This window comes from Cnephaeus nilssonii (genome assembly GCF_951640355.1).
Source record: "Cnephaeus nilssonii genome assembly, chromosome: 10".
NCBI lineage: Eukaryota > Metazoa > Chordata > Mammalia > Chiroptera > Vespertilionidae > Cnephaeus > Cnephaeus nilssonii.
The window spans coordinates 59,794,639-59,819,978 of record NC_137081.1 but is presented as its reverse complement, the minus strand read 5'-3'; the positions used below and the strand labels follow the sequence as shown (position 1 = coordinate 59,819,978).

At 38.7% G+C, this 25,340-nt stretch overlaps 1 protein-coding gene across 4 annotated transcripts in view; it reads left to right on the top strand.

Moving 5' to 3' along the window:
* The window catches only part of GALNT13 (polypeptide N-acetylgalactosaminyltransferase 13), a 504,499-nt gene that overhangs the window by 199,856 nt on the left and 279,303 nt on the right, over positions 1-25,340 (top strand). For all 4 annotated transcript variants that reach the window (XM_079782941.1, XM_079782940.1, XM_079782939.1 and 1 more), the window contains exon 4: positions 7,819-7,987. In XM_079782941.1, coding sequence (XP_079639067.1) covers positions 7,819-7,987 — 169 coding nt within the window. The remainder of the gene's footprint in view (positions 1-7,818; positions 7,988-25,340) is intronic.

Here is a 25,340-nt window from a genome sequence, read left to right as displayed (position 1 = left end):
ATAGCTACAATCAAAAACACCATGGAAAGTTTCAACAGTAGACTACAAGAAGCAGAGGACCGAATTAGTGAGTTAGAAGATCAGGTACAGAAACAAGCTCAAGCTGAACAGCAATTGGAGAAAAAAATTAAAAAGCAGGAGGAAAGCCTAAGGGAACTTCGGGACAACATGAAACGAAGTAACATGCGTATAATAGGGCTGCCAGAAGGACAAGAAGAGCAGCAGGGATTAGAAAATCTATTTGAAGAAATAATGACAGAAAACTTCCCGGATATGGGAAAGATAAAAGTTACGCAAGTAAAGAGAGTCCCAAGCAGGATCAACCCCAAAAGACCCACGCCAAGACATGTCATAATTTCAATGGCAAATATAAATGATAAAGAGAGAATCCTAAAGGCGGCAAGAGAGAGACAGAGAGTTACCTACAAAGGAACACCCATCAGATTGTCAAATGATTACTCATCAGAAACACAACAAGCTAGAAGTGAATGGAAGGAGGTATACAAAGTGTTGCAAAGCAAAGGACTGAATCCAAGAATACTATATCCAGCAAGACTATCAATCAAAATTGAAGGGGAAATCAGGAGCTTTGCAGACAAAAAAAGCCTCAGGGAGTTTATCACCACCAAACCAGCAATGCAAGAATTGCTAAAGGGAATACTGTAAAAAGAAGAAATAAACAGGTAAGAAGGAATACAGACACAAAAATAGATATGACTGCAAACAAATACCTTTCAGTAATAACTTTAAATGTAAACGGACTAAATGCTCCAATCAAAAGACATCGAGTAGCTGAATGGATAAAAAAACACGACCCATATATATGCTGTCTACAAGAGACCCACCTCAGAACAAGAGACTCACACAGATTGAAAGTGAAGGGATGGAAAAATATCTTTCAGGCAAATGGAAATGAAAAAAAAGCTGGGGTAGCAATACTTATATCTGACAAAATAGACCTCAAAGTAAATGCCATAACAAGAGATAAGGAAGGCCACTTCATAATACTAAAGGGAGAAATCCAACAAGAAGAAATAATTCTGGTAAACATATACGCTCCCAATATAGGAGCACCCAAATACATAAAAAAACTCCTGGAGGATATCAAGGGAGAGATTAATAGCAACACAATCATAGTAGGAGACTTTAATACCCCACTATCACCACTGGACAAATCCTCTAAACAAAAAATCAGCAAAGAAACAGCAATCCTAAATGACTCACTAGACCAGATGGAATTAATTGACATCTTCAGAACATTTCACCCCAAAGCCACAGAATATACATTCTTCTCAAGTGCACATGGGTCATTTTCAAAGATAGACCATATGCTGGGTCACAGGCAAAGTCTCTTCAAATTCAAGAAGATAGAAATTATATCAAGCATCTTCTCAGATCACAGTGGCATAAAACTGGAAATCAACTACAATAAATACAATCCAAAGAAATCAAACACATGGAGACTAAACAGCATGCTATTAAACAAGGACTGGGTCACCAGAGAGATCAAGGAAGAAATAAAAAACATCATGGCAACAAATGACAATGAAAACACAACAATCCAAAATCTATGGGACACAGCGAAAGCAGTCTTGAGAGGGAAGTTCATAGCTCTACAGGCCTATTGCAAAAAACAAGAAACAATGGTAATAAATTACTTAACCCTACAACTCAAAGAGCTAGAAAAAGAGCAGCAAGAAAAGCCCAGTGTAACCAGAAGGAAGGAAATAACAAAGATCAGAGCGGAGATAAATGACATAGAGACCAAAGAAACAATACATAAGATCAACAAAACCAAGAGCTGGTTCTTTGAAAGGATAAACAAGATTGATGGACCTCTAGCCAGGCTCACCAAGAAGCAAAGAGAGAGGACCCAAATAAACAAAATCAGAAATGAAAGAGGTGAAATAACAACAGACCCCGCTGAGATACAAAGGATTGTTACAAAATACTACGAACAACTCTATTCCAACAAACTGGACAACCTGGAGGAAATGGACATATTCCTAGAAAAATATAACCTTCCAAAAATCAATCAAGAAGAATCTAAACAGCTCAATAGGCCAATAACTATGGACGAAATTGAAGCAGTCATCAAAAAGCTTCCGACAAACAAAAGCCCGGGGCCTGATGGCTTCACAGGAGAGTTTTACCAAACATTCAAGGAAGAACTAAAACCTATCCTCCTCAGACTATTCCAAAAAATTCAAGTGGAAGGAACACTTCCAAGCTCCTTCTATGAAGCCAGCATCACCCTAATACCAAAACCAGATAAAGACAACACAATGAAAGAGAATTACAGACCAATATCCCTCATGAACATAGATGCCAAAATCCTCAACAAAATTCTAGCAAATCGGCTCCAGCAGTACATCAGAAAGATCATACACCATGACCAAGTAGGATTTATCCCAGGAATGCAAGGATGGTACAATATCCGCAAATCAATAAACGTGATACATCACATAAACAAATTGAAAGATAAAAATCACATAGTCATATCAATTGATGCAGAAAAAGCATTTGACAAAATCCAACACCCTTTCTTGATAAAAACTCTCAACAAGGTGGGAATAGATGGCTCATACCTCAACATAATAAAAGCTATATATGATAAACCCACAGCAAACATCATACTCAATGGACAAAAACTAAAAACATTTCCCCTAAGAACAGGAACAAGACAGGGATGCCCACTCTCACCACTCCTGTTTGACATAGTACTGGAAGTATTAGCCATTGCAATTAGACAAGAAGAAGAAATAAAAGGCATCCAAATTGGAAAAGAACAAGTAAAGCTGTCTCTATTTGCAGACGACATGATATTGTACATAAAAAATCCGAAAGACTCCGTCAAAAAACTAATAGACTTAATAAATGAATTCGGCAATGTAGCAGGATACAAAATTAACGCCAAGAAATCTATGGCCTTTCTATACACCAATAGTGAACTTACAGACAGAGAGACTAAAAAGGCAATCCCATTTACCATCGCACCAAAAAAATTAAGATACCTAGGAATAAACTTAACTAAGGAGGTTAAAGACCTATACACGGAAAACTACAGGACACTGAAAAAAGAGATAGAGGAAGACGTAAACAGATGGAAGAACATACCATGTTCATGGATTGGTAGAATCAACATCATTAAAATGTCCATACTACCCAAAGCAATCTATAGATTCAATGCACTCCCCATTAAAATACCGACGGCATATTTCACAGACCTTGAAAGAACTCTCCAAAAATTCATCTGGAATAAAAAAAGACCCCGAATAGCCACAGCAATCCTGAGAAAGAAGAATAAAGTAGGAGGGATCTCAATACCAGATTTCAAGCTGTATTACAAAGCCACTGTTCTCAAAACAGCCTGGTACTGGCACAAGAACAGACATATAGATCAATGGAACAGAATAGAGAATCCAGATATTGACCCAAACCACTATGCTCAATTAATATTTGACAAAGGAGGCATGAACATACAATGGAATAAAGACAGTCTCTTCAATAAATGGTGTTGGGAAAATTGGACAGATACATGCAAAAAAATGAAGCTTGATCACCAACTTACGCCATACACAAAAATAAACTCAAAATGGATACAGGACTTAAACATAAGACGGGAAACCATAAAAATACTAGAGCAATCCACAGGCAGCAAAATGTCAGACATATGCCAAAAGAAATTCTTCACTGACACTGCCCCTAGGGCAATGGAAGCTAAAGAGAAAATTAACAAATGGGACTACATCAAAATAAAAAGCTTTTTCACAGCAAAAGAAACCATCAACAAAACAACAAGAAGGCCCACTGCATGGGAGAACATATTTGCAAATGGCATCACTGATAAAGGTTTAATCTCCAACATCTACAGGCAGCTTATACAACTTAATAAAAGGAAGATAAAAGATCCAATAAAAAAATGGGCAACAGACCTAAATAGAATCTTTTCAAAAGAAGACAGAAGGAAGGCCAAGAGACACATGAAAACATGCTCAACGTCACTAATTATCCGAGAGATGCAAATCAAAACAACAATGCGGTACCATCTCACACCTGTCAGAATGGCTATCATCAACAAATCAACAAACGACAAGTGTTGGCGAGGATGCGGAGAAAAAGGAACCCTCGTGCACTGCTGGTGGGATTGCAGACTGGTGCAGCCACTGTGGAGAACAGTATGGAGTTTCCTCAAAAAACTGAAAATGGAACTCCCATTTGACCCAGTAATCCCACTCCTGGGAATATATCCGAAGAAACTAGAAACACCAATTAGAAAGGATATATGCACCCCTATGTTCATAGCAGCACAATTCACCATAGCTAAGATTTGGAAACAGCCTAGGTGCCCGTCAGCAGATGACTGGATCAGAAAACTGTGGTACATCTACACAATGGAATACTATGCTGCCATAAAAAAGAAGGAATTCTCATCATTTGCAGCAACCTGGGAGGAATTGGAGAACATTATGTTAAGTGAAATAAGTCAGTCAATGAAAGAAAAATACCACATGATCTCACTCATTTATGGATAATAAAGAACATTATAATCTTGAACAAAAAGATAGATACAGAGACAGTAAAGCATCAAACAGACTGTCAAATTACAAGGGGAAGGTTAGGGAGAGGTGGGGGAGATAAGAGATCAATCAAAGGACTTGTATGCATGCATATAAGCATAACCAATGGATGCAAAACTCTGGGGGGTGGGGGCATATATGGGAGGGGGTGTGGGGAGGGCAATGGTAAGATATGTACACATATAATACCTTAATTAAAAAATTGAAAAAAAAAAAAAAAAAAAAAAAAAAAAGAGAAAATGCTAATTGACCGTACCTTTGCTACGCCCACAGCCAGTCAGAGCAAGTATGCAAATTAACCCAGCAAAGATAGTGGTTAATTTGCATGTGCTGAGGGAGGGAGGAGTGAAGACTGAAGACAGCATAGAAGGAAGAGGGAGGGAAAGCAGAAAGCAAGGCAGCTGCGGGAGGGAAAATGCGGGCGGGGCGGGCAGTGGTGATGGCGGTGGGCGGTGGCGGGCGGGATGGCCGCAGAAGGGAAAACACAGGGCTGGGGTGGTGGGAGGGAAAGCGCGGGGGGGGGGGGCAGTGGCTGCAGGAGGGAAAGCGTGGGGTGGGGGCAGAGACAGCGGGAGGGAAGGGAAAGCACCAGGCGGCGGCGGGAGGGAAAATGTGGGGCAGCGGTGGCGGTGGGAGGGAAAGCGTGGAGGGTGGGGGCGCGGCGGAGGAAAAGCGTGGGGTGGGGAGTGGGGGGCAGAGGCAGCAGGGAAAGTGCAGGGGGGTGGAAGAGGTGGTGGTGGCGGGAGTGAAGCCCGCCGGAAGCCCTGTTCTTGCAGGAATCTTCCTGCAACGGGCCTCTAGTAATAAATAAAATATTATATTCGGGAATTGTTTTAATAATATGTTTCTATTTCCACAGTGACATGTACATTCAATGAATGCAATGCTCTTTTGTGTGTGTGTGTGTGTGTGTGTGTGTGTGTGTGTGTGTGTGCGTGTGGTCAAAGTGTTTGTATTTTTGCAAACTTGATTAATCTTTTCTGGGATGATATGTCAAATGCTGAGTTTATTGTGTATCTTAGGAACAATTTATAATGAATGTTGGGTTATGTAAGGGACTTCTTTAAAATGCCCATTGTTTCACTTTAATAAAAAATATATTATATTGATTTTTATAGAGAGAGAAGAAAGGAGAGGGAGAAAAGAGAGAAATATTCAATTGGTTGCCTCCTTCAGGCAACAGACCTAGGATGGAACCTGTAACATACATATGTGCCCTGACTGGGAATCAACTGGGGACCTTTCAGTGCCTGGAGCAGTGCTCAATCAACTGAGCCACACTGGCCAGGACCATTGTTTTAGTTTTGATGTCCCCTTCCATAGGACTTCCCAAAGCATTTTGAAGCGAACATTAGTGGGGTTTTTATTTTATGAGTTTTTTCCCCCCCAAAGAAGTATTGGGTTTTTGTTTTGTTTGTGTTTTGGTAGTGCAAGCAGAGGTAGGGGTATGGTGAAATTTCCTATTCAAAGCAGAAACTAAGGTGATTACTACAGCCATTGCAATTTGGGGACTATTTATTATATGTTTAATGAGGAGGCTCACTTTTAAATTGATTTAAAGAGAGAGGAAGGGGGAGAGTGCGAGAGAAACATTTTTGGATCGGTTGCCTCCTGCATCTCTGTGACCAGAGATTGAACCTGGGCATGTGCCCTGACCATAAATCGAACCAGCGTCCTTTTTGTGCATGAAAACACATTCAACCGGCTGAGCCATACTGGCCAGGGCATGAAGTTCATTTTTAATGCAGAAGGAAATAATTTCATATTTCAGCATGATTTTATTACCTTAGTAAACAGTTTATAAATTGGGCCAATTGTTTCCAGGAAACATTTATGACTATAACATGTGCCAAACAACCTCTTAATGTATATAAGGATGGCATTGGCTTTAATAGATGTGTAGAATGTTTTATAAGGATGACTGTGAAAGTGAAAACTTTTTATACTAATACTAGAGGCCTGGTACACAAAAATTTGTGCCCTCGGGGGGGTCCCCTCAGCCTGGCATGCACCCTCTCATAGTCCGGGACCCCTTGGGGGATATCTGACTGACAGCTTAGGCCTGCTCCCCAGGGGATCGGGCCTAAGCTGGCAGTCAAACATCCCTCTAGCAGCCTGGGAGCCCTCGGGGGATGTCCGACTAAAGGAGTGGGCCTAAGCCGTTAGTCAGACATCCTTAGTGCTAGTGGAAGCGGGAGAGGCTCCCGCCACCGCCGCTGCTCTGGCCAGCCATGAGCTGGTTTCTGACTGAGCAGTGCTCCCCCAGTGGAAGCACACTGACCACCAGGGGGCAGCTCCGCATTGCGTGTCTTCCCCCTGGTGGTCCTTGCGCGTCATAGTGACTGATTGTTCCCAGTCATTCCACCCTTAGGGTCAATTTGCATATTACCCTTTGATTATATAGGATTATATAGGATGTTAAGGTACATATAGACATATGTGTACACACACACCCCCACCACCACCACCACCACACACACAGACACATATTGAAACAGGTATTGCATAGCTAGAAGGGACATTATAGTAGTGATTACTTGGAGGACATTGGAAGAACATTGGCCTGTGTATTGAATACTGATTCCTTTTAGTAAAACAGTCAAGTCCAGGATATTGCTTTGAGGTCCCAGTTACAGAGCGCAGAGTCTCCAAATGTTCCTTGACCTTTGCAATTATATGTCACCACCGTGAAAATTATTTTTACTTATTTAAAAATGTTTTCAGGATGGATTCAAATTGCTGTGGGGATGAAGTATTGTCCATCTTTCCTGGTTTTACAAAGATATAATGGTAGTAGGTATGTGAAATACCAAACATTTAATGGATCTGAAAATAAATTAATGTTGGTATATTTTCACAAGTTCTCTTATTTTGTGCAGCCTGATCTGCCCAATGCTCAACTTCATCCCTATCTAACAAGCATGTTAAAAAAGAAGTCAGAGAAGGTTTTACTTTTGATATTTTGTATTACATAATTATTAAGTGTTGATTAGCCGGGTCATGTTATATATCTAGACTTGAAAGACAACATGCAGCATTGACTTAATGAATTAAAATAGGTTGTTTCTTTAGTGTTGTGTATGGTTTGTAAGTAAGCAGTGAAAGATTTGATGATTGTATTATTGTCAGTATATAAATAATACAGTTGGGAATCAAATCCAACACAAGAGTCTATTTACTAGTATTCAGTTCATTATCTATGTTTTTATGTATGTGTGCACCTGTGTATATCTTACAGCTGTTATTTCAAGAAACCAAGAAGGGCCAGGAGAAATGGGAAAGGCCGTGCTGATTCCTAAAGATGACCAGGAGAAAATGAAAGAACTGTTTAAAATCAATCAGTTTAACCTTATGGCCAGTGATTTGATTGCCCTTAACAGAAGTCTACCGGATGTGAGATTAGAGGGGTGAGTTTACATGTGCTATATAATCTTACACATCTCAGAATACCTCAGAAATTCATCTAATTCAGATTATTTCCGTTCCAGAAGTATGTGGTTCAGAATAACTATGCCATAGCCAGATTTTACTGTGCATGCATATGAGGAGAAATCTGAACTATTTTCTTCCATGGCATAGCAAAATATGTTATTTGAAAATAATTGCAGAACACACAGCCTAACAGGTTTTTTCTTCATGAGATGATTTTTGTTTGCTTTTCCTTTGCTTTATCTTGCTAAAGATAGAGCAAACATGCTCTTTAATAGATTATTTTCTTGCCAGCATATATGACTCTTACACTTTGATTTGAAAAACTATATGCTTTGCTATTCTAGCATAAAAGTAAAAAATTGCTTGTATGATTCTTTGACCCTTTAAAAATTATTTATTATGGACTCCAGCAATTTATGCTGCTGTTTATAATTAGAATACTCAGTTATTGGCCATGGAGGAAATAATTACTTGGAAATAATAATGCTGCATGAAAAATTAAGTTGAAAAATTAAACTTGTATGTGATTAACTGTAAGCTATGCTCTAGATCAGGCGTCCTCAAACTACGGCCCGCGGGCCACATGCGGGTGTTTTTGCCGTTTTGTTTTTTTACTTCAAAATAAGATATGTGCAGTATGCATAGGAATTTGTTCATAGTTTTTTTTAAACTATAGTCTGGCCCTCCAATGGTCTGAGGGACAGTGAACTGGCCCCCTGTTTAAAAAGTTTGAGGACCCCTGCTCTAGATAGTTGAAGGAACTTTAAATGGATTAATGAAATTAGATATTTATAGTTTTGTCATTCTAGTATATAGCCCTTATAAAGCAAACTCTTGGAACTCAGAAAGTTATATCCTGAGATTTTAGAAAATTTCTAAGTTTACAGGTATGTTCTAGGGCATACTTCTATGTAAATAGAAGTTTTTCTTTTAGGTATGTAATTACTTTTCCTATATACAACAAAATCATAGTTAATGCAAATAAAGTTCGCCACATATAATTGGTTATATTATGTTAGTATTGTAGTGTTGTTAACATCATAATGCTAAATCTGAATTTTTTCTCCTTTCTGAATTACATCAGATGAGTCCAAAGTAGAGTAACTGACACCTTACTGAGATGCTGGGGCTGAGTTGCCAGAAGGTTCATTTGGTAGCTAAATAAGTAGCTAAGAGTGATTTTGTACACTCTTTTATGCTTTTCAAATGTCTCTCTCAAAAAACCACAAATAACTATCAATTATGGATGTTTTTGGTCCCCAGCAAATGGTTAAAACATCAAATACTACATTTGTGCCTTCTTAAGGGCTAAATAATTTTATAGGTAGTTTTGTCCATATTTGTATATTTTTGTTGTATTTGAAAAAGCACAAAAATCATATTCTTCTGATTAATTTAATTTGAGCATTTTATATGCTGTTTATAATGTTGCGTTTATTATTTAGTTTTATACACCATGCTCTAATAAAATGGCTAAATGTGATACTTAGGCATTCTGAAAACCATGTAAGCATTAGTTCAAATTTAAAAAAAATCTTTATTTTCAACTATCAGAACACAAATAAATTTTATATAAGATCTGGAGTGATTAGGGTAAGAATCATTTTAGTATAGAGCCATCCCTTTTTAAAAAAGTAAAATCACTCTTGCTGGTTTAGCTCAGTGAATAGAGCATTGGCCTGCGAACTGAAGGGTCCCAAGTTTGATTCCGGTCAAGAGCACATGCCTGGGTTGTGGGCTCAAACCCCAGTGGGGGCGTGCAGGAGGCAGCCTATTAATGATTCTCTCTCATCATTGATGTTTCTATCTCTCTCTTTCTTCCTCTCTGAAATCAATAAAAATATATTTAAAAAATAAAAATAAATAAATAAAAATTTAAAAAGTAAAATCTTCATTGAGAATCCATTGAAAATATTTGTGGCCAATGCTATATTTTCTTTTTTTAAATATATATATATATATAAAATAAGTCTTTATTGTTCAGGTTATTACAATTGTTCCTCTTTTTTTCTCCCATAGCTCCCCTCCACCCAGGTCCCACCCCACCCCATGCCCTTACCCCCCTCCCATTGTACTCGTCCATAGGTGTTCAATTTTTGTCCAGTCTCTCCCTGCACCCCCCACATCCCCTTCCCCCTGAGAATTGTCAGTCCACTCCCTTTCTATGCCCCTGATTCTATTATATTCACCAGTTTATTCTGTTCATCATATTTTTTCACTCGATTTTTAAATTCACTTGTTGATAGATATGTATTTGTTGTCACTTTGTTGTTCATAATTTTTATCCTTACCTTTTTCTTCTTCTTCCTCTTCTTAAAGAATACCCTTCAGCATTTCATATAATAATGGTTTGGTGGTGATGAACTCCGTTAGCTTGTTCTTATCTGTGAAGCTCTTTATCTGACTTCAATTCTAAATGATAGCTTTGCTGGGTAGAGTAATCTTGGTTGTAGGTTCTTGCTATTCATCACTTTGAATATTTCTTGCCACTCCCCTCTGACCTGCATAGTTTCTGTTGAGAAATCAGCTGACATTCCTATGGGTACTCCCTTGTAGGTAACTAACTTTTTTTCTCTTGCTGCTTTTAATATTCTCTCTTTGCCTTTTACCATTGGCATTTTAATTATGATGTGTCCTGGTGTGGTCCTCTTTGGATTCCTCTTCTTTGGAGTTCTCTGCACTTCCTGGACTTGTAAGTCTATTTCTTTCATCAGGTTGGGGAAGTTTTCTCTCATTATTTCTTCAAATAGGTTTTCAGTATCTTGCTCTCTCACTTCTTCTGGCACCCCCATAATTCAGATGTTGGTACACTTGAGGTTGTCCCAGAGGCTCCTTACACTGTTTTCAAATTTTTGGATTCTTTTTTCTTTTTGCTTTTCCGGTTGAGTGCTTTTTGCTTCTTTGTATTTCAAATCTTTGACTTGATTCTTGCGGTCCTCTAGTCTGCTGTTAGGTCTCTGTATAATATTCTTTATTTCAGTCAGTGTATGCTTAATTTCTAATTGGTCCTTTTTCATATCCTTGAGGATCTCACTAAATTTTTCACAGGTTTCTAGAAGATTCTTGAGTAACCTTATAACTGTGGTTTTGAATTCTATATCCTGTAGTTTGCTTTCCTCCATTTCTTTCATTTGTGACATGTTTCTTTGTCTCCGCATTTTGGCTGCTTCCCTGTGTTGATAGGGTGGCTTTATGTGCTATGTGTCCCATAGGGCGCAGTGGCTCAGCCTCCCCAGTCACCTGAGGTGGACACTCTTGGTGTACCCCTTTGTGGGTTGTGTGCACAGTCTTGTTTTAGTTAACCCTTGATTGCTGTTGGTATCACTGGGAGGAATTGACCTCCAGACCAATTGGCTGTAAGGACCAGTTGTGTCTATGCTGGGAGAACTGCTGTGTTGGAGACACGCTTATGGGGCAGGACTTGCTTCATTGAAGCTTTGGTGCTCACTGAGTCTTTCCCTTGAGTGTGTCTCTTATGAATGTGAAGAGTTGTAATTTGGTGTGGTCTCACTTTGACCACTGGGTGCACTGGCTCTTGGATCTCCAAGGAGGTGCTAAGTCAACCCCTGCCTGAGGCCACCCAGCAGGAGCTACAGAGAGATCTGCAATTTCCTCCTCTTAGTTTGGGGTTTGGAGGTGCCCAGATGAGGCACAGCTGTGAAGCAATGCAGGCTGCTGATGAGCCTTAGGCTGTCTTTTGGAAGCTCTGGGGTTCTTTGATCCAGCTGCAATTTGTAAGGTTAGGTTGCAAAAGGCCAGGCCATTCAGATGCAAACGCCTCTGCGCACAGCTTGGGTGGTGTTGTAAATTGGGTTGGGCTTGGTCTCAGGGAATCACTGGGTGGAGCAAACTGCAATGGCCACCAGTCTGCTCTGCCCCAGATAGATCCCTGGGTCTCTGTGTCCCGTGGCCCCGTGCATGAACAATGAATGCTGCAACCATCTCTGAGAGAAAGCCGCCCTCATGTTCTGGCCTGATGCCAGACAGTCCAGTTTCTCCCCATATGAGTCTGGGTTCCCAGAGTCTCGCCTGGTACTGGAATTCAGAGCAGTTGGGAGTTTGTATCTCCCTCCCGATTGAAAAAGACCATAGCGTACTCAGTTGCCAGCCCATTTCCACGTGTGCCTCCATACCTTCACTCTTCCACACTTCTGCACCTCCTACCAGTCTAGATGTGCTTTTCTCTTTCTTTCTTGTTGTAGAACTTCCCCTCAGCCAGCCTTCCCATGGTTCTGGATGATATCCATTTTTTCTTTTAGTTGTAGTTTTGATGTGGCTGTTCAAGACAGCAAGTTCAGGTGTATACCTATGCTCCATCTTGGTTCTCCTTTAACCCTTTGCACTCGCTTGCTTTTTTCTCGATTCCTTTATTCTAATGCTAACCGTGTTGAGTCACACTCGACATCCAAGTGCTAAAGGTTAATATATATATATTTTATTGATTTTAGAGAGGAAGGGGGAGAGAGAGAAAGAGAGATAGAAACATCAATGATGAGAGAATAATTGATTGGCTGCATCCTGCACGCTCCCCACTGGGAACTGAGCCTGCAACCTGGTCATGTGCTCTTGAGTGGAATCAAACCTGGGACCTTTCAGTCCCCAGGCTGATGCTCTATCCACTGAGCCAAACCAGCTAGGGCTATATTTTCTTTTAATGATCACTTAATATATTAAATACTGGAATAATTAAGCCTTATAAGGAAAGATGCAGATTGATTAGTATTAAAAAAGTTCACAAAATGCCATATTTACTTTGGATAACATAGTTTCAAGCTTGATATTTTGCAAATAGTCTAGGAAGTTATATTGGTGAGATAAGAAATTTTCCATTTCATTTTAATATCTCAAGGAAGTGTATGCTATCAGTGAAAAAAATCAGACAGAAAACAAAAATAATGTAGGTACCATCCAGATTTCCTAGATAAATCATGAAGTGTATGTGAAGTCCACTGGGGACATTTCCAAGTCATTTTGAGAAACTCAGTTGTGTGACTGCCTGGGAACAAATGCTGGAAAACATACCATGAATCAGATATCCACACTATTATTTAAAAAACGTCAAAATCTATTAATATTCATTTGATGTAGAAAACGTATTTTTTTAGTTTTGGTATTAGTTACAGTTTAATTTTTGTATATTTATTTCTTAAATGGATGGGGCACATTAAGATAGTGTCAATGATGACTGCTGTAAATGTATGCAATATAAAAAGATGGGATTCACAAATAATTAGTTTTTAAAAACTTTTTAGTAGAAAACTTAAGTTGACATTTAGAAAGTGCATTGCTCAATTCATTAGAATATTTCAGCATTTTATTAGATACTAGAGGCTCAGTGCATGAAATTTGTGCACTCAGGGTGATCCCTCAGCCTGACCTGCACCCTCTTGCAGTCTGGGAGCCCTTGGGGGATGTCTAATTGACAGCTTAGCCGTCTGTCAGACATACTTAGTGCTGCCATTCAGGGCTTCTGGCTGAGCAGCGCTCCCACTGTGGGAGCATACTGACCATTAGGGGGCAGCTCCTGCATTCAGTGTCTGCCCTCTGGTGGTCAGTGCACATCATAGCGAGCAGTTGAGCAGCCTTAGCATATCATTAGCATATTACGCTTTGATTAGTTGAATGGCCGACCAGACACTTAACATATTAGGCTTTTATCATATAGGATATCCTTAAATTGGCTCAATCAAATTCAGAAAATTGTCCAAATAGTTTAATGTTGTATTTGGCTTTAACATAAATCTACATATGCTTTGAAGAAGTTTTTAGAGGGATGAATTTAAGCAAATTCTTCATATTTTTCCAAGGAAGAGATGAGATAATAATAGTTCTTCTTGGAGACAATTGTAATTAGACATCAGGACAAGTTGAAGTTAATTTTCAGACTGTCCATCTCTATGGATGCTGAAGTACTTAATATTAATTTGCTTATTCACTTAATATATTTAATTTATTAATATTTAGAATTCATTTATCTATATATATATAAGCCTAAGCGACTGAATGTCCAGGTGACCTGTTGCTGTGGCATGCACTGACCACCAGGGGGCAGACACTCAATGCAAAAGCTGCCCCTTCATGGTCAGTGTGATTCCACAGCCAACCTCTGCGGCTGGCCAATCTCCTGCAGTCCCTCCCTCCAACCGGCCAGTGCGATCGGCCTTGATCACCAGCCAAGCTGAGGGACCCCACCCGTGCACGAATTTGTGCACTGGGTCTCTAGTCCTACCTAATAATAGACAAATATGCAAATTGACCGCACCTTCACTATGCCCAAGCCACGCCCATCAGCCAAGCCACACCCACCAACCAATCAGGACGAGTATGCAAATTACCCCAACAAAGATGGCAGCTAATTTGCATATCAAGACAGCGTAGAAAGAAGCCAAGAGCTGTAGAAGGGAGCAAAGCTGCGGAGAAGCAAGCAAGCTGGGGGGAGGAGAAGGGAGGAGCAGAGTCGGGGCTGGGGGAGAAGGGAGAAAAGCAGGCGGGCTGGCGGAGAAGGCGGGGCGGGGGAGAAGGGAGGAGCGGAGGCGGGGCCGGGGGAGAAGGGAGGAACGGAGGCGGGGCCAGGGGAGAAGGCGGGGCGGGGGACAAGGGAGGAGAGCAGGCAGGGCTGTGTAGAGTGCAGCAGGAAACCCTATTGCAGGATTTTTCCTGCAACGGGAACGCTAGTATATAATATTTAGTTATTTGAGGGATATAAAATAATTGTATCACAAGTAATCATGGTACTCGGATAAGTTAAGTTCAGTCAAGGTTGAAGGCCTTACTAAATATCTTACTTTCTTGAATACCCTCAGTTTCTGAGATTCCTGTTAAAGTTTGTAAATACATATAAATAAAATTCCAGACAGATGTAATCAATCCTTTCTTTCCTTTGCCCATCCTCTATAAACTAAAAAATTGCAATGTCATGAAATTTTGATTCAGAACTTTATACAGATAATGTATTATAGAAATGTATATTTGAAACATATATAATTTTATTAATGATGTCACCCTAATAAATTCAATAAAAATATAAATTTAAAAAATTTAAAAAACATAATTAACCTAATGTGTTAATGCATCATCTTTAGGGATTATTAGCATATTTCTCATCAATTATGTGTCTACGTTTTTTAAACTTATGTAATTTGGGATTTAAAAATAGGGTCTAAATATTTCAGTTTTTAGAAAGCATATAAATATACATCTTTAGTTTTTAACATAAGATTTTAGTGAGAGAGGAAGAGAGAGAGAGAGAAATGAAAATTGCCAAACTAAAGAAACCTAGTAAAAATATTAAATATATTATTTTTGAGCACCTAATATGCTAATATGTGCCAACTACTGTTCTATGTGATGGGGAGATAGCAGTGAACAAAATGAAGTCCCTGCTTCATGGAATTTAGAACAAATTAAAGAATGAAGGAAGGTAAGAGATAGAGTGGAGTAGTGAGCAAAAGCCCCTTTGAGAAGCTCAATTTAAGTTGAGTGGATCTTCTGCACTTAAAAATTATTTCATTTTGCTAATACACAGAGCTGTTAAATAATTACTAGGTTCTTGGAACTTAGAATGCTAGAAATATAACAGATCTATGGATATATAAAACTACAGAAAAACAACAGGATAAACATTAAGTAATGCATAGATGTGTGCATGCATGTATGTATATGTGTGTATGTTCATGCATGTGTGTATTACTTTTTGAAAACAGTGTTTAACTTTTATTTCCATGAAAGTCAGCAAAATCACATTTTGGTTTACTAAGTTTTCTGTAGCCAATGTTTTCCTATGCACTATGCTTTTCTGGAAGCAGAGAAAAGAGTATGATTGTGATCATAATCAATGAGGTGGGTACATGACTATTCCATTAAATGTAAAACAAATAAAGAGAACAAAAAGCCAACTCTGGAGACTTTTTTTAAGCAATTAAGCAGAAAATCTTTAGATATGGAACCAAAACACATAGGTTTAATATCTATGGTTTACTATTGGATCTTGGATAAGTCATTAATTTTCTAAGCCTTAGTTTTTTTTTCATTGATTAAACCAACTAATCAAACAGTCAACCAATCAACCAATATTTGTTATTTATTTAATACAGGCTTAGCTTTGAGAATAAAAATAAATGGATATATCAGGCTCTGACTGTGAAAATATAAAGAATATATTTACCTAAACCACTAACTATAGTATTGTATGAACAAAGCAATAATTGCAAAAATGACAAAGTAAGAATAAGATTGGGCTGAGTTTCTGGAGAAATTTATATTTATTATTATTATTATTATTTATTATTATTATGTGGAATTTTCTTATGCCTTGGGCTCTGTTTTTGGACTAACCACAGTAACTTTTTAAGCAAGCGGCTTCTCCCTTTAGTCTTCAATTTTCTAAATTAAGAAATTACAAATATTTATGGGGTGAATATTTATTTGAAAAAGTTATGGGGAATTAAAAATTAAAGCAAAATGTTAAGGTTCCTTAGCATTTACTTGTATTCAGACATTTAATAGCACCTCAAGTTCTTGTACTGAGTTATTTGAAGGTTATAATTCAGCTGGCATTTAAATCTATTTCATCAGGGAAAAATGAGAAAATAGGAAATTTATTTTAGCTATTTATTTTGTAGACCAAATAACGGCTTCTTATGTATGCATACTTGCAAGCTGATAAGGAGAAAAAAACACTAGTAGTCTTGCATTATTGTGGGAGAGGAGCAGTAGCATACAAATTCTGATTAAGTTTCCCTCAATAGCAAAGAGCTTATTTACCACATAAAATAGAAATAAACCATAGGATACATTTTTCTCTGCTCAATTTCATAAGTGTACCTGTTCATTTACATGGATTGCCTTTCTCATGAATTAAAATGCGATCAAAGTAATATTGATTGCACAAAGGAGAAATTGAAAATGAAAATATTAATTGGCTTTCTGATCTCTGTTCCACATCTTTTCTTTTTAATTTGAGAATTACTACAACTTTTATATGTTGACAAAAATTTTTCCTATGAAGATAATTTCTATAATACTTTGATTGATGCTCATGTGTAGAATTAATTTTACTACCCAAATTGAAAGTACTGTGTAAAAATGTGTGTACATGTGTGTTTATGTATGCATATAAACATATATATGTATATATATGTACATATATATACATATATATTTGAAGAAGATGGAGATGATAGGTACTATTACTATTATGTTGGGGATACTGTTATACTATAATTTTTCTTTCAAATAAGGAAGTTGAGTAAAACATTACTAGGTATGTTATATATTTGTATACTACTGTATGCAGAAAGAATGTTGCATAACTCCATTTACACTATTACTTAGAATTTTTAAAATTGTGGTAAATATACAAAACAAATTATTATCTTAACTATCTTTATACAGTTTAGTAGTGTTAAGTATGAAGGTGATCGGAATATGCCACCCCCAAATATGCCACTTTGACATACATATAATTTTGAACTGAAGGCAACCGAGAAAAAGCAGACATGAGTAAAGGTCTCTTCTCTCCCTCCCTCAATATCTAAAGGCAAAGCATAAATTAACCTGGTAAAGTTATTCCTCTTTCTTGAACCAGGAGGGGAACAACAACCTTTATCACTAGAGGCAAATAAGGTGCTGAGATGACTCTGCATAAATTAAACCTTATCTTCTATTAGTTTTCTCATATATTAGCCTTTCCTCATTTTACTACTCCTAGAAGCCCAGACACCGTTTTCTGTATTGTCACTTCTCCACGATTTATCACCCTTCATTAAAATGATATCTAAGCACTGGAGTTTAACCACTTCTTTGGGTATTAATTTATTTTCTATGAAGGTCTTCAAAGTATTAACATCAAATAAAATCTGTATACCTCTTCTCCTGTTACTTTTTCTTTTGACAGTTTAATTTGCAGGCTCCAGGCACAAAACCAAAGAGGGTAGAGAAAAGGTTTTCTCCCCTCCCCTACAGGTGTATCCATATTATTGTGCAAACAATCTTCAGAACTCTTTCACCAAATCTATTAAACAACAACTCCATATTCCTTCCTACCCTTAGCCCCTGGCAACCACCATTCTAATTTCTGTCTTTGAATTTGATTACTCTTGGTATGTCATATAAGTGAAATATACAGTGTTTGTCTTTTTGTGACTGGCTTAGTTGTAGCATATGTCCCAACATTTTAAGGCTGAATAATATTCCATCATGTGAATATATCACTTTTGTTGATACAATCGTCCATTGACAGTCACTTGTGTTTCTTTCACCTTTTGGCTACTGTGAATGATACTACTATAAACATGTTTTCACAAATATCTTTTTGAGACCCAGTTTTCAATTCTTTTGAGTGTATATCCAGAAGTGGAATTGCTGGATCATATGCTATTGCTGTTTTTAATAATTTGAGGAAGCACCATCCTGTTTTCCATAGTGGCTGTACTATTTTACATTACAGGGCACAAGAGTTCCAGTTTCTTCACATCCTTGTGGACACATTTTTTATTTTCTCTGTGTGTGTGTTTTAATAGTAGCCATCCTAATAGGTATAAGGTAGTATCTTGCAGTATTTTTAGTTTGCATGATTAGTGATGTTGAACATCATTTCATGTTGTTTTATGCTATTTGTATATCTTCTTTGGAAAAAATGTCTAATCAAGCCCTTTGCCCATGCTTTAATTAGATTTTGTTTTACTTGTTAAATTGTAGAAGTTCTTTGTATATTCTGAATATCAACCCCTTATCAGATACATGGTTTGCAAATATTTTCTTCCATTCTGTAGGTTGGTTTTATTTATTTACTAGAGGCCCAGTGCATGAATTTGTGCATAGGTGGGGTCCCTTGGCCTGGCTGGCAATCAGGGCCATCTCGCTCAGTCCCAATCAGGCAAGCAGGGACAGCTGGCCAGGGGGAGGGACCGTGGGTGGTTGGCTGGCTGGCTGTGGGAGGTTGGCTGTGGGAGCACACTGACCACCAGGGGGCAGCTCCTGCATTGAGTGTCTGCCCCCTGGTGGTCAGTGCACCTCATAGCGACTGGTCGACTGGTCGACCCATCGTTTGGTCATTTGATCGCTTAGGCTTTTATATAGATAGATAGATTTTAAAGCATTTATTTATTTATTTATTTATTTATTTATTATTATTGATTTTTAGAGAGAGAGGGAGGAGAGGGAGAGAGAGATATCAATGTGAGAGTAAAACATTGATCAGCTGCCTCCTGTACACCCCCTACTGGAATCGAATTTACAACCTGGAAATATGTCATGACTAGGAATTGAACCAGCAACCTTTTGGTGCATGGGATGATACCCAACTAATTGAGCCACACCAGCCAGGGCTATAGATTGATTTTAAATCCCTCAGTTTATCTATTTTTACTTCTTTTTCCTGTGCTTTTTGTGTCACATCCAAGAAATTGTTGCCAAACTTAATGTCATGGAGTTTTTCTCCTATTTTTTTAAATAAAATATTTATAGTTTTACTTCCTATGTTTAGGCCTTTGATCTATTTTGAGTTTATTTTTGTATATGATCTAAGGTAAGAGTCAGACTTCATTTTTTAATGTGGATATTCATTTTTATCAACAGTATTTCTCAGAAAGAAATTATCTAATTGTATAGTCTTGGCACCCTTGTTGCGAATCATTTGACTGTATATGTAAGGGTTACTTCTGGAAACTCTATTCAGTTGATCTTATATGTTTTTATGGGAGTACCAGACTGGTTTTTTTCTTATTTTTTTTATTGTTTAAAGTATTACATGTAGTAGTACATATATCTCCTTTTTTTCCCCCATTGACCTTCCCCCAGCCTCCCCTACCTCCTGTCGCATGCCCTCATCCCACCCCCACAGTGTCTTGTGTCCATTTGTTGTGTTTATATGTATGCATACAAGTCCTTTGGTTGATCTCTTTCCCCGCCTCCCCAACACTCCCCTGCCTTCCCGCTGTAATTTGACCGTCTGTTCAGTGCTTCACTGCCTCTGTATCTATCTTTTTGTTCATCAGGTTATAATGTTCTTTATTTTCCATCAATGAGTGAGATCATGTGGTATTTTTCTTCCATTGCCTGGCTTATTTCACTTAACATAATGCTCTCCAGGTCCATCCATGCTGCTGCAAATGGTAAGAATTCCTTCTTTTTTATAGCAGCTTAGTATTCTATTGTGTAGATGTACCATAGTTTTCTAATCCACTCATCTGCTGATGGGCATTTAGGCTGTTTCCAAATCTTTGCTATGGTGAATTGTGCTGCTATGAACATAGGGGTGCATATATCCTTTCTTATTGGTGTTTCCAGTTTCTTAGGATATATTACTAGAAGTGGGATTACTGGGTCAAATGGGAGTTCCATTTTTAGTTTTTTGAGGAAACTCCATACTGTTATCCACAGTGGCTGCACCAGTCTGCATTCCCACCAGCAGTGCACGAGGGTTCCTTTTTCTCCGCATCCTCACCAGCACTTGTCGTTTGTTGATTTGTTGATAATAGTCATTCTGACAGGTGTGAGATGGCACCGCATCGTCGTTTTGATTTGCACCTCTCGGATAAGTAGTGACCTTGAGCATGTTTTCATATATCTCTTGGCCTTCCTTCTGTCTTCTTTCATAAAGATTCTATTTAGGTCCGTTGCCCATTTTTTTATTGGATAATTTATCTTCCTTTTGTTAAGTTGTATAAGTTCTCTGTAGATGTTGGAGATTAAACCTTTATAAGTGATAACATTTACAAATATGGTCTCCCATAGAGTGGGCTTTCTTGTTGTTTTGTTGATGGTTTCTTTCACTGTCCAAAAGCTTTTTATTTTGATATAGTCACATTTGTTTATTTTCTCTTTAGTTTCCATTGCCCTAGGAACTGTATCAGTGAAGAAATTGCTTGGCATATGTCTGAGATTTCTCTGCCTGTGGATTCCTCTAGTATTTTTATGGTTTCCTGTCTTATGTTTAAGTCCTTTATCCATTTTGAGTTTATTTTTGTGTATGGTATAAGTTGGTGGTCTAGTTTCATTTTTTTGCATGTATCTGTCCAATTTTCCCAACACCATTTATTGAAGACACTGTCTTGACTCCATTGTATGTTCATGCCTCCTTTGTCAAAAATTAATTGAGCATAGTGGTTTGTATCAAAATCTGGGTTCTCTATTCTATTCCATTGGTCTATATGTCTGTTCTTGTGCCAGTACCAGGCTTGTTTTGAGAACAGTGGCTTTGTAATACAGCTTGAAATCTGGTATTGTAACTGTAATAAGTTTTGAATTCAGGCAGTGTGTGAGACTTCCAAATTTGTTCTTTGAATTTTTTTAAATGAATGATACCTCCTTCCAGGAACTGCCAATAAAACTTTCAGCTGTCATTTATATCCTCATCACTTTATAAAACAGAAATCTTTTATTATTTTACTAGAGGACCGGTGCACGAAATTCATGCAGAGTGGGTGTGTCCCTCAGCCCAGCCTGCACCCTCTCCAATCTGGGACCCCTCGAGGGATGTCTGACTGCCCGTTTAGGCCCGATCCCGGATCCGGGATCGGGCCTAAACGGGCAGTCAGACATCGCTCTCACAATCCAGGACTGCTGGCTTCCAACTGCTCACCTGCCTGCCTTCCTGATTGCCCCTAATCACTTCTGTCTGCCAGCCTGATCACTTCCTAACCACTCCCCTGCCAGCCTGATTGATGCCTAACTGCTCCCCTGCCAGCCTGTTTGCCCCTAACTGCCCTCCCCTGCAGGCCTGGTCACCCCTAACTGCCCTCCCCTACAGGCCTGGTCCCTCCCCAATTGCTCTCTCCCACAGGCCTGGGTCCCCCCCCCCCCAACTGCCCTTCCCTGCAGGCTTGTTCGCCCCCAACTGCCCTCCCTTTCAGGCCTGGTCTCGTCTCTCCCAACTGCCCTCCCCTGCTGGCCTGATCACCCACAACTGCCCTTCCTTGCAGACCTGGTCCCTCCCAACTGCCCTCCCCTGCTGGCTATCTTGTGATGGCCATCTTGTGTCCACATGGGGGCAGTAATCTTTGACCACATGGGGGCAGCCAACTTGTGTGTTGGAGTGATGGTCAATTTGCATGTTATTCTTTTATTAGATAGGATTAGATAGGATAGAGGCCTGGTAAATGGGTGGGGGTCGGCTGGTTTGCCCTGAAGGGTGTCCTGGATCAGGGTCAGGGTTCCCTTGGGGCATGGTGCGGCCTTGGCGAGGGGCCTGTCATGGTTTGCAGGCTGGCCATGCCCCTGGCGACCCAAGCAGAGGCCCTGGTTTCTGGGATTTATTTATCTTCTGTAATTGAAACTTTGTAGCCTTAAGCAGAGCCAAGCCTCCTGCTCACTCCGTGGCCACAGCCATTTTTGTTGGGATTTATTTATCTTCTATAATTGAAACTTTGCAGCCTTAAGCAGAGGCCAAGGCAGGCCAGGGCAGGCAGAAAGCTTGGCTTCCTCCATTGCCGGGGAAACCCAAGCCTCCTGCTCTCTCCATGGCCACAGCCATCTTGGTTGGGTTAATTTGCATACTCGCTCCTGATTGGCTTGTGGGCGTGGCTTGTGGGTGTAGCTGAGCTATAGTCAATTTGCATATTACTCTTTTATTAGATGTATTTGCACTTATGAAGATCTAATTGTGTATCCATGAAAACTGAGGGAAACAATTCTTCATCACAGATCATTATGCATGTAATACAGAAAATAACTAAAAATTATAGTACATAGAAGTGGGAGTTTAAAATTACCATCATGTAGAGGTGAGATAAAGGAAAAGTTTTATAAGAGGGTCTATTTGAAGGTAGGCTTTTTAGGGTGTTTGTATATGGAACCAGGCTTACACAGGAAACATTTTTCTGGACAGGAAGAAAAGCATAGGGAGGAACAAGCCAGTTCTGGTTGTAGCAGAGACAGTGAAACTACTTGTTAATAACATGGATTATAGGTAAACTTGGGTATGTAATAATGGCTATTATTTCATTTATACTCTTAAGAGTTTATATATTCAAGTTGAACAAATACCTTTTTTTTTCTTTTGTTTAGCAAATTTTAAATGAGAAAGCATAGAAATTAGTCTTTATTTTCTAAATGTACTATGGTAGTCATATTTATGTTTAAATATTTATTACATGAGTTATTTTTTACTAAAGGAGTTTTATATTTACCTACTATTATGGCTATTAATGTTTCATTATATTTCTGTTTTTTGTTTTGGTTTACTATATTTTGTTTTATGTAATTTGGGGCAGAAATATTTATTTTGTTAAATTTTCATTAAAAACCAGACCTTTATCAATAAAATGTGATAGAACATAAAGAATTTTTTGTAAAAAAATTTAATAAACCATCTTTCAGTGCATAAATTTTGGATAATTGAGGAATAAAAAGGGTAATATAATTTAGGCAGAAAGTATATGAGTCCTGATCAGGACACAGTCCAACCAGCATGAAAAGTGGTAAGTAGCCATTTGGAATCATAGGCCTAGGGAGGAGGATGAAGAATCTTAAATCAGGGCTTCTGCCTCTGCTTAGACATGTCATGATAAGCAGCTAGGAGGTGTTGGAGCAGAAATATGCCATGAAAGAAATTATATTTATGAAGAGATATGCAAGCAGTTTTATATAGCAGACATTATAAGAAAGGGAAACCTAAATTTAATAGGATTCCCTTTGGGCTGTTATCATCACATACATGTAATTAGGTTAGAAATTGTCTGGGATAGTTTTCTTAGAAATATAAAGCAATGAGTAGTAATAAGTTAAAATGAAGGGGAAAAGATGAATAAAAATTCAGGGTAGCTTCAGGAGGTATGGGCATGAGATAATTTGCAATTGTATCTCTGTGTGTGTGTGTGTGTGTGTGTGTGTGTGTTTTAAATCTGAAACAAGTAAAGGGGAGGGGAAGGAACTATAAGTAGTAATGATCTCAAGAATATTTTGAACCCTGGCTGGGTAGCTCAGTTGGTTGGAGCATCGTCCCCATAGTGAAGGTGGAAGGTTCAATTGCTGATTGGGGTACATACAAGAATCAACCAGTGAGTACATGGATGAGTGTAACAACAAATCAATGTTTCTCTCTCCCTCTGTGTCCTTTTCTCTCTTTCTAGGGTCAATAAATTTTTTAAAATAATATTTTGAAATGATACTTTAGACTTGGTGACTGACAAGCTATAAGGGAAGAGAAAACAAAAAACAAAGGAATCAAAAGATGACTCTAATGTTTCAAATTTGGGTTTCTAGGTTTTTGTTGGTATTGCTGTTTTACACACACACACACACACACACACACACACACACACACACACACACTGTGTCTGTGTTATGTGCCATTGAGTTGGCTCCAACTCTGGGCGACCTTCTCAGTGAGTGATGTCCACAATTTCTTGTCCTTAAGAGCCCTGCTCAGCTCCTGTAGACTGATGCCAATGGCTTCTTTTATGAAGTCAATCCATCTCATAGTCGGTCTTCCTCTTTTCCTGCTGCCTTCCATTTTCCCCAGCATTGTTGTCTTTTTAAAAGAACATGGCCTTCTCATGATGTGCCCCAAGTAGAGCAGCTTCAGTTTTGCCATTTTCCCCTCCAGCAATATGCAGGTTTAATTGACTTTAGGACCTTGTTCATCTTTCTAATAGTCCAGGAACTCTCCATAGAACTCTCCCCAGTACCTTATTTCAAATGAATCTTTTATATATATATTAGCCTTATTCACTGTTCAGCTTTTCACATTTGCACATCATTTGGGGGAATACAAAGGTGTGGATGATCTTAGCCTTGGTCTCCAGTGACACCTCTTTGCTTTTGATTATCTTTCCTAATTCTCCCATTGATATCCTTTGACGTCTCAGCCTTCTCGTGATTTCTTGGCTGCAGTGCCCATTTGGATTGATGACTGAACCCAGGTAAGCAAAATCTTTAACAATTTCAATGTCCTCATTGTCTGTATTAAAGTGTTTTTCTTCTGTAGCTACGGGTTTGACTTTTAGATGTACAAATGGCACTTTCTTCTTTCATTGTTATTTTATTTTATCTTTATTGTTGAAAGTATTACGTAGATCCTCCTTTTCACCCCATTAACCTCTCCCAGCCTTCTCCCATCTCCCCCACTCCCGCCACGCCCTCACCACCTAATTGCCCATGTTCACAGGTTATGCATATATGCACAAAAGTTCATTTGTTGATCTCTTCCCACCCACCCTCCCCTGCCTTCTCCCTGAGGTTCTTGTTTCAAGTTGTTGCTACTTTCTTCCAGTAAGATGGTATCATCTATATATCTTAAGTTACTGATATTTCTTCGACCAATTTTCACTCCTCATTCCTCTGAGTCTAGCCCAGTTTTTCCCATGATATGTTCTGCATGCAGCTTAA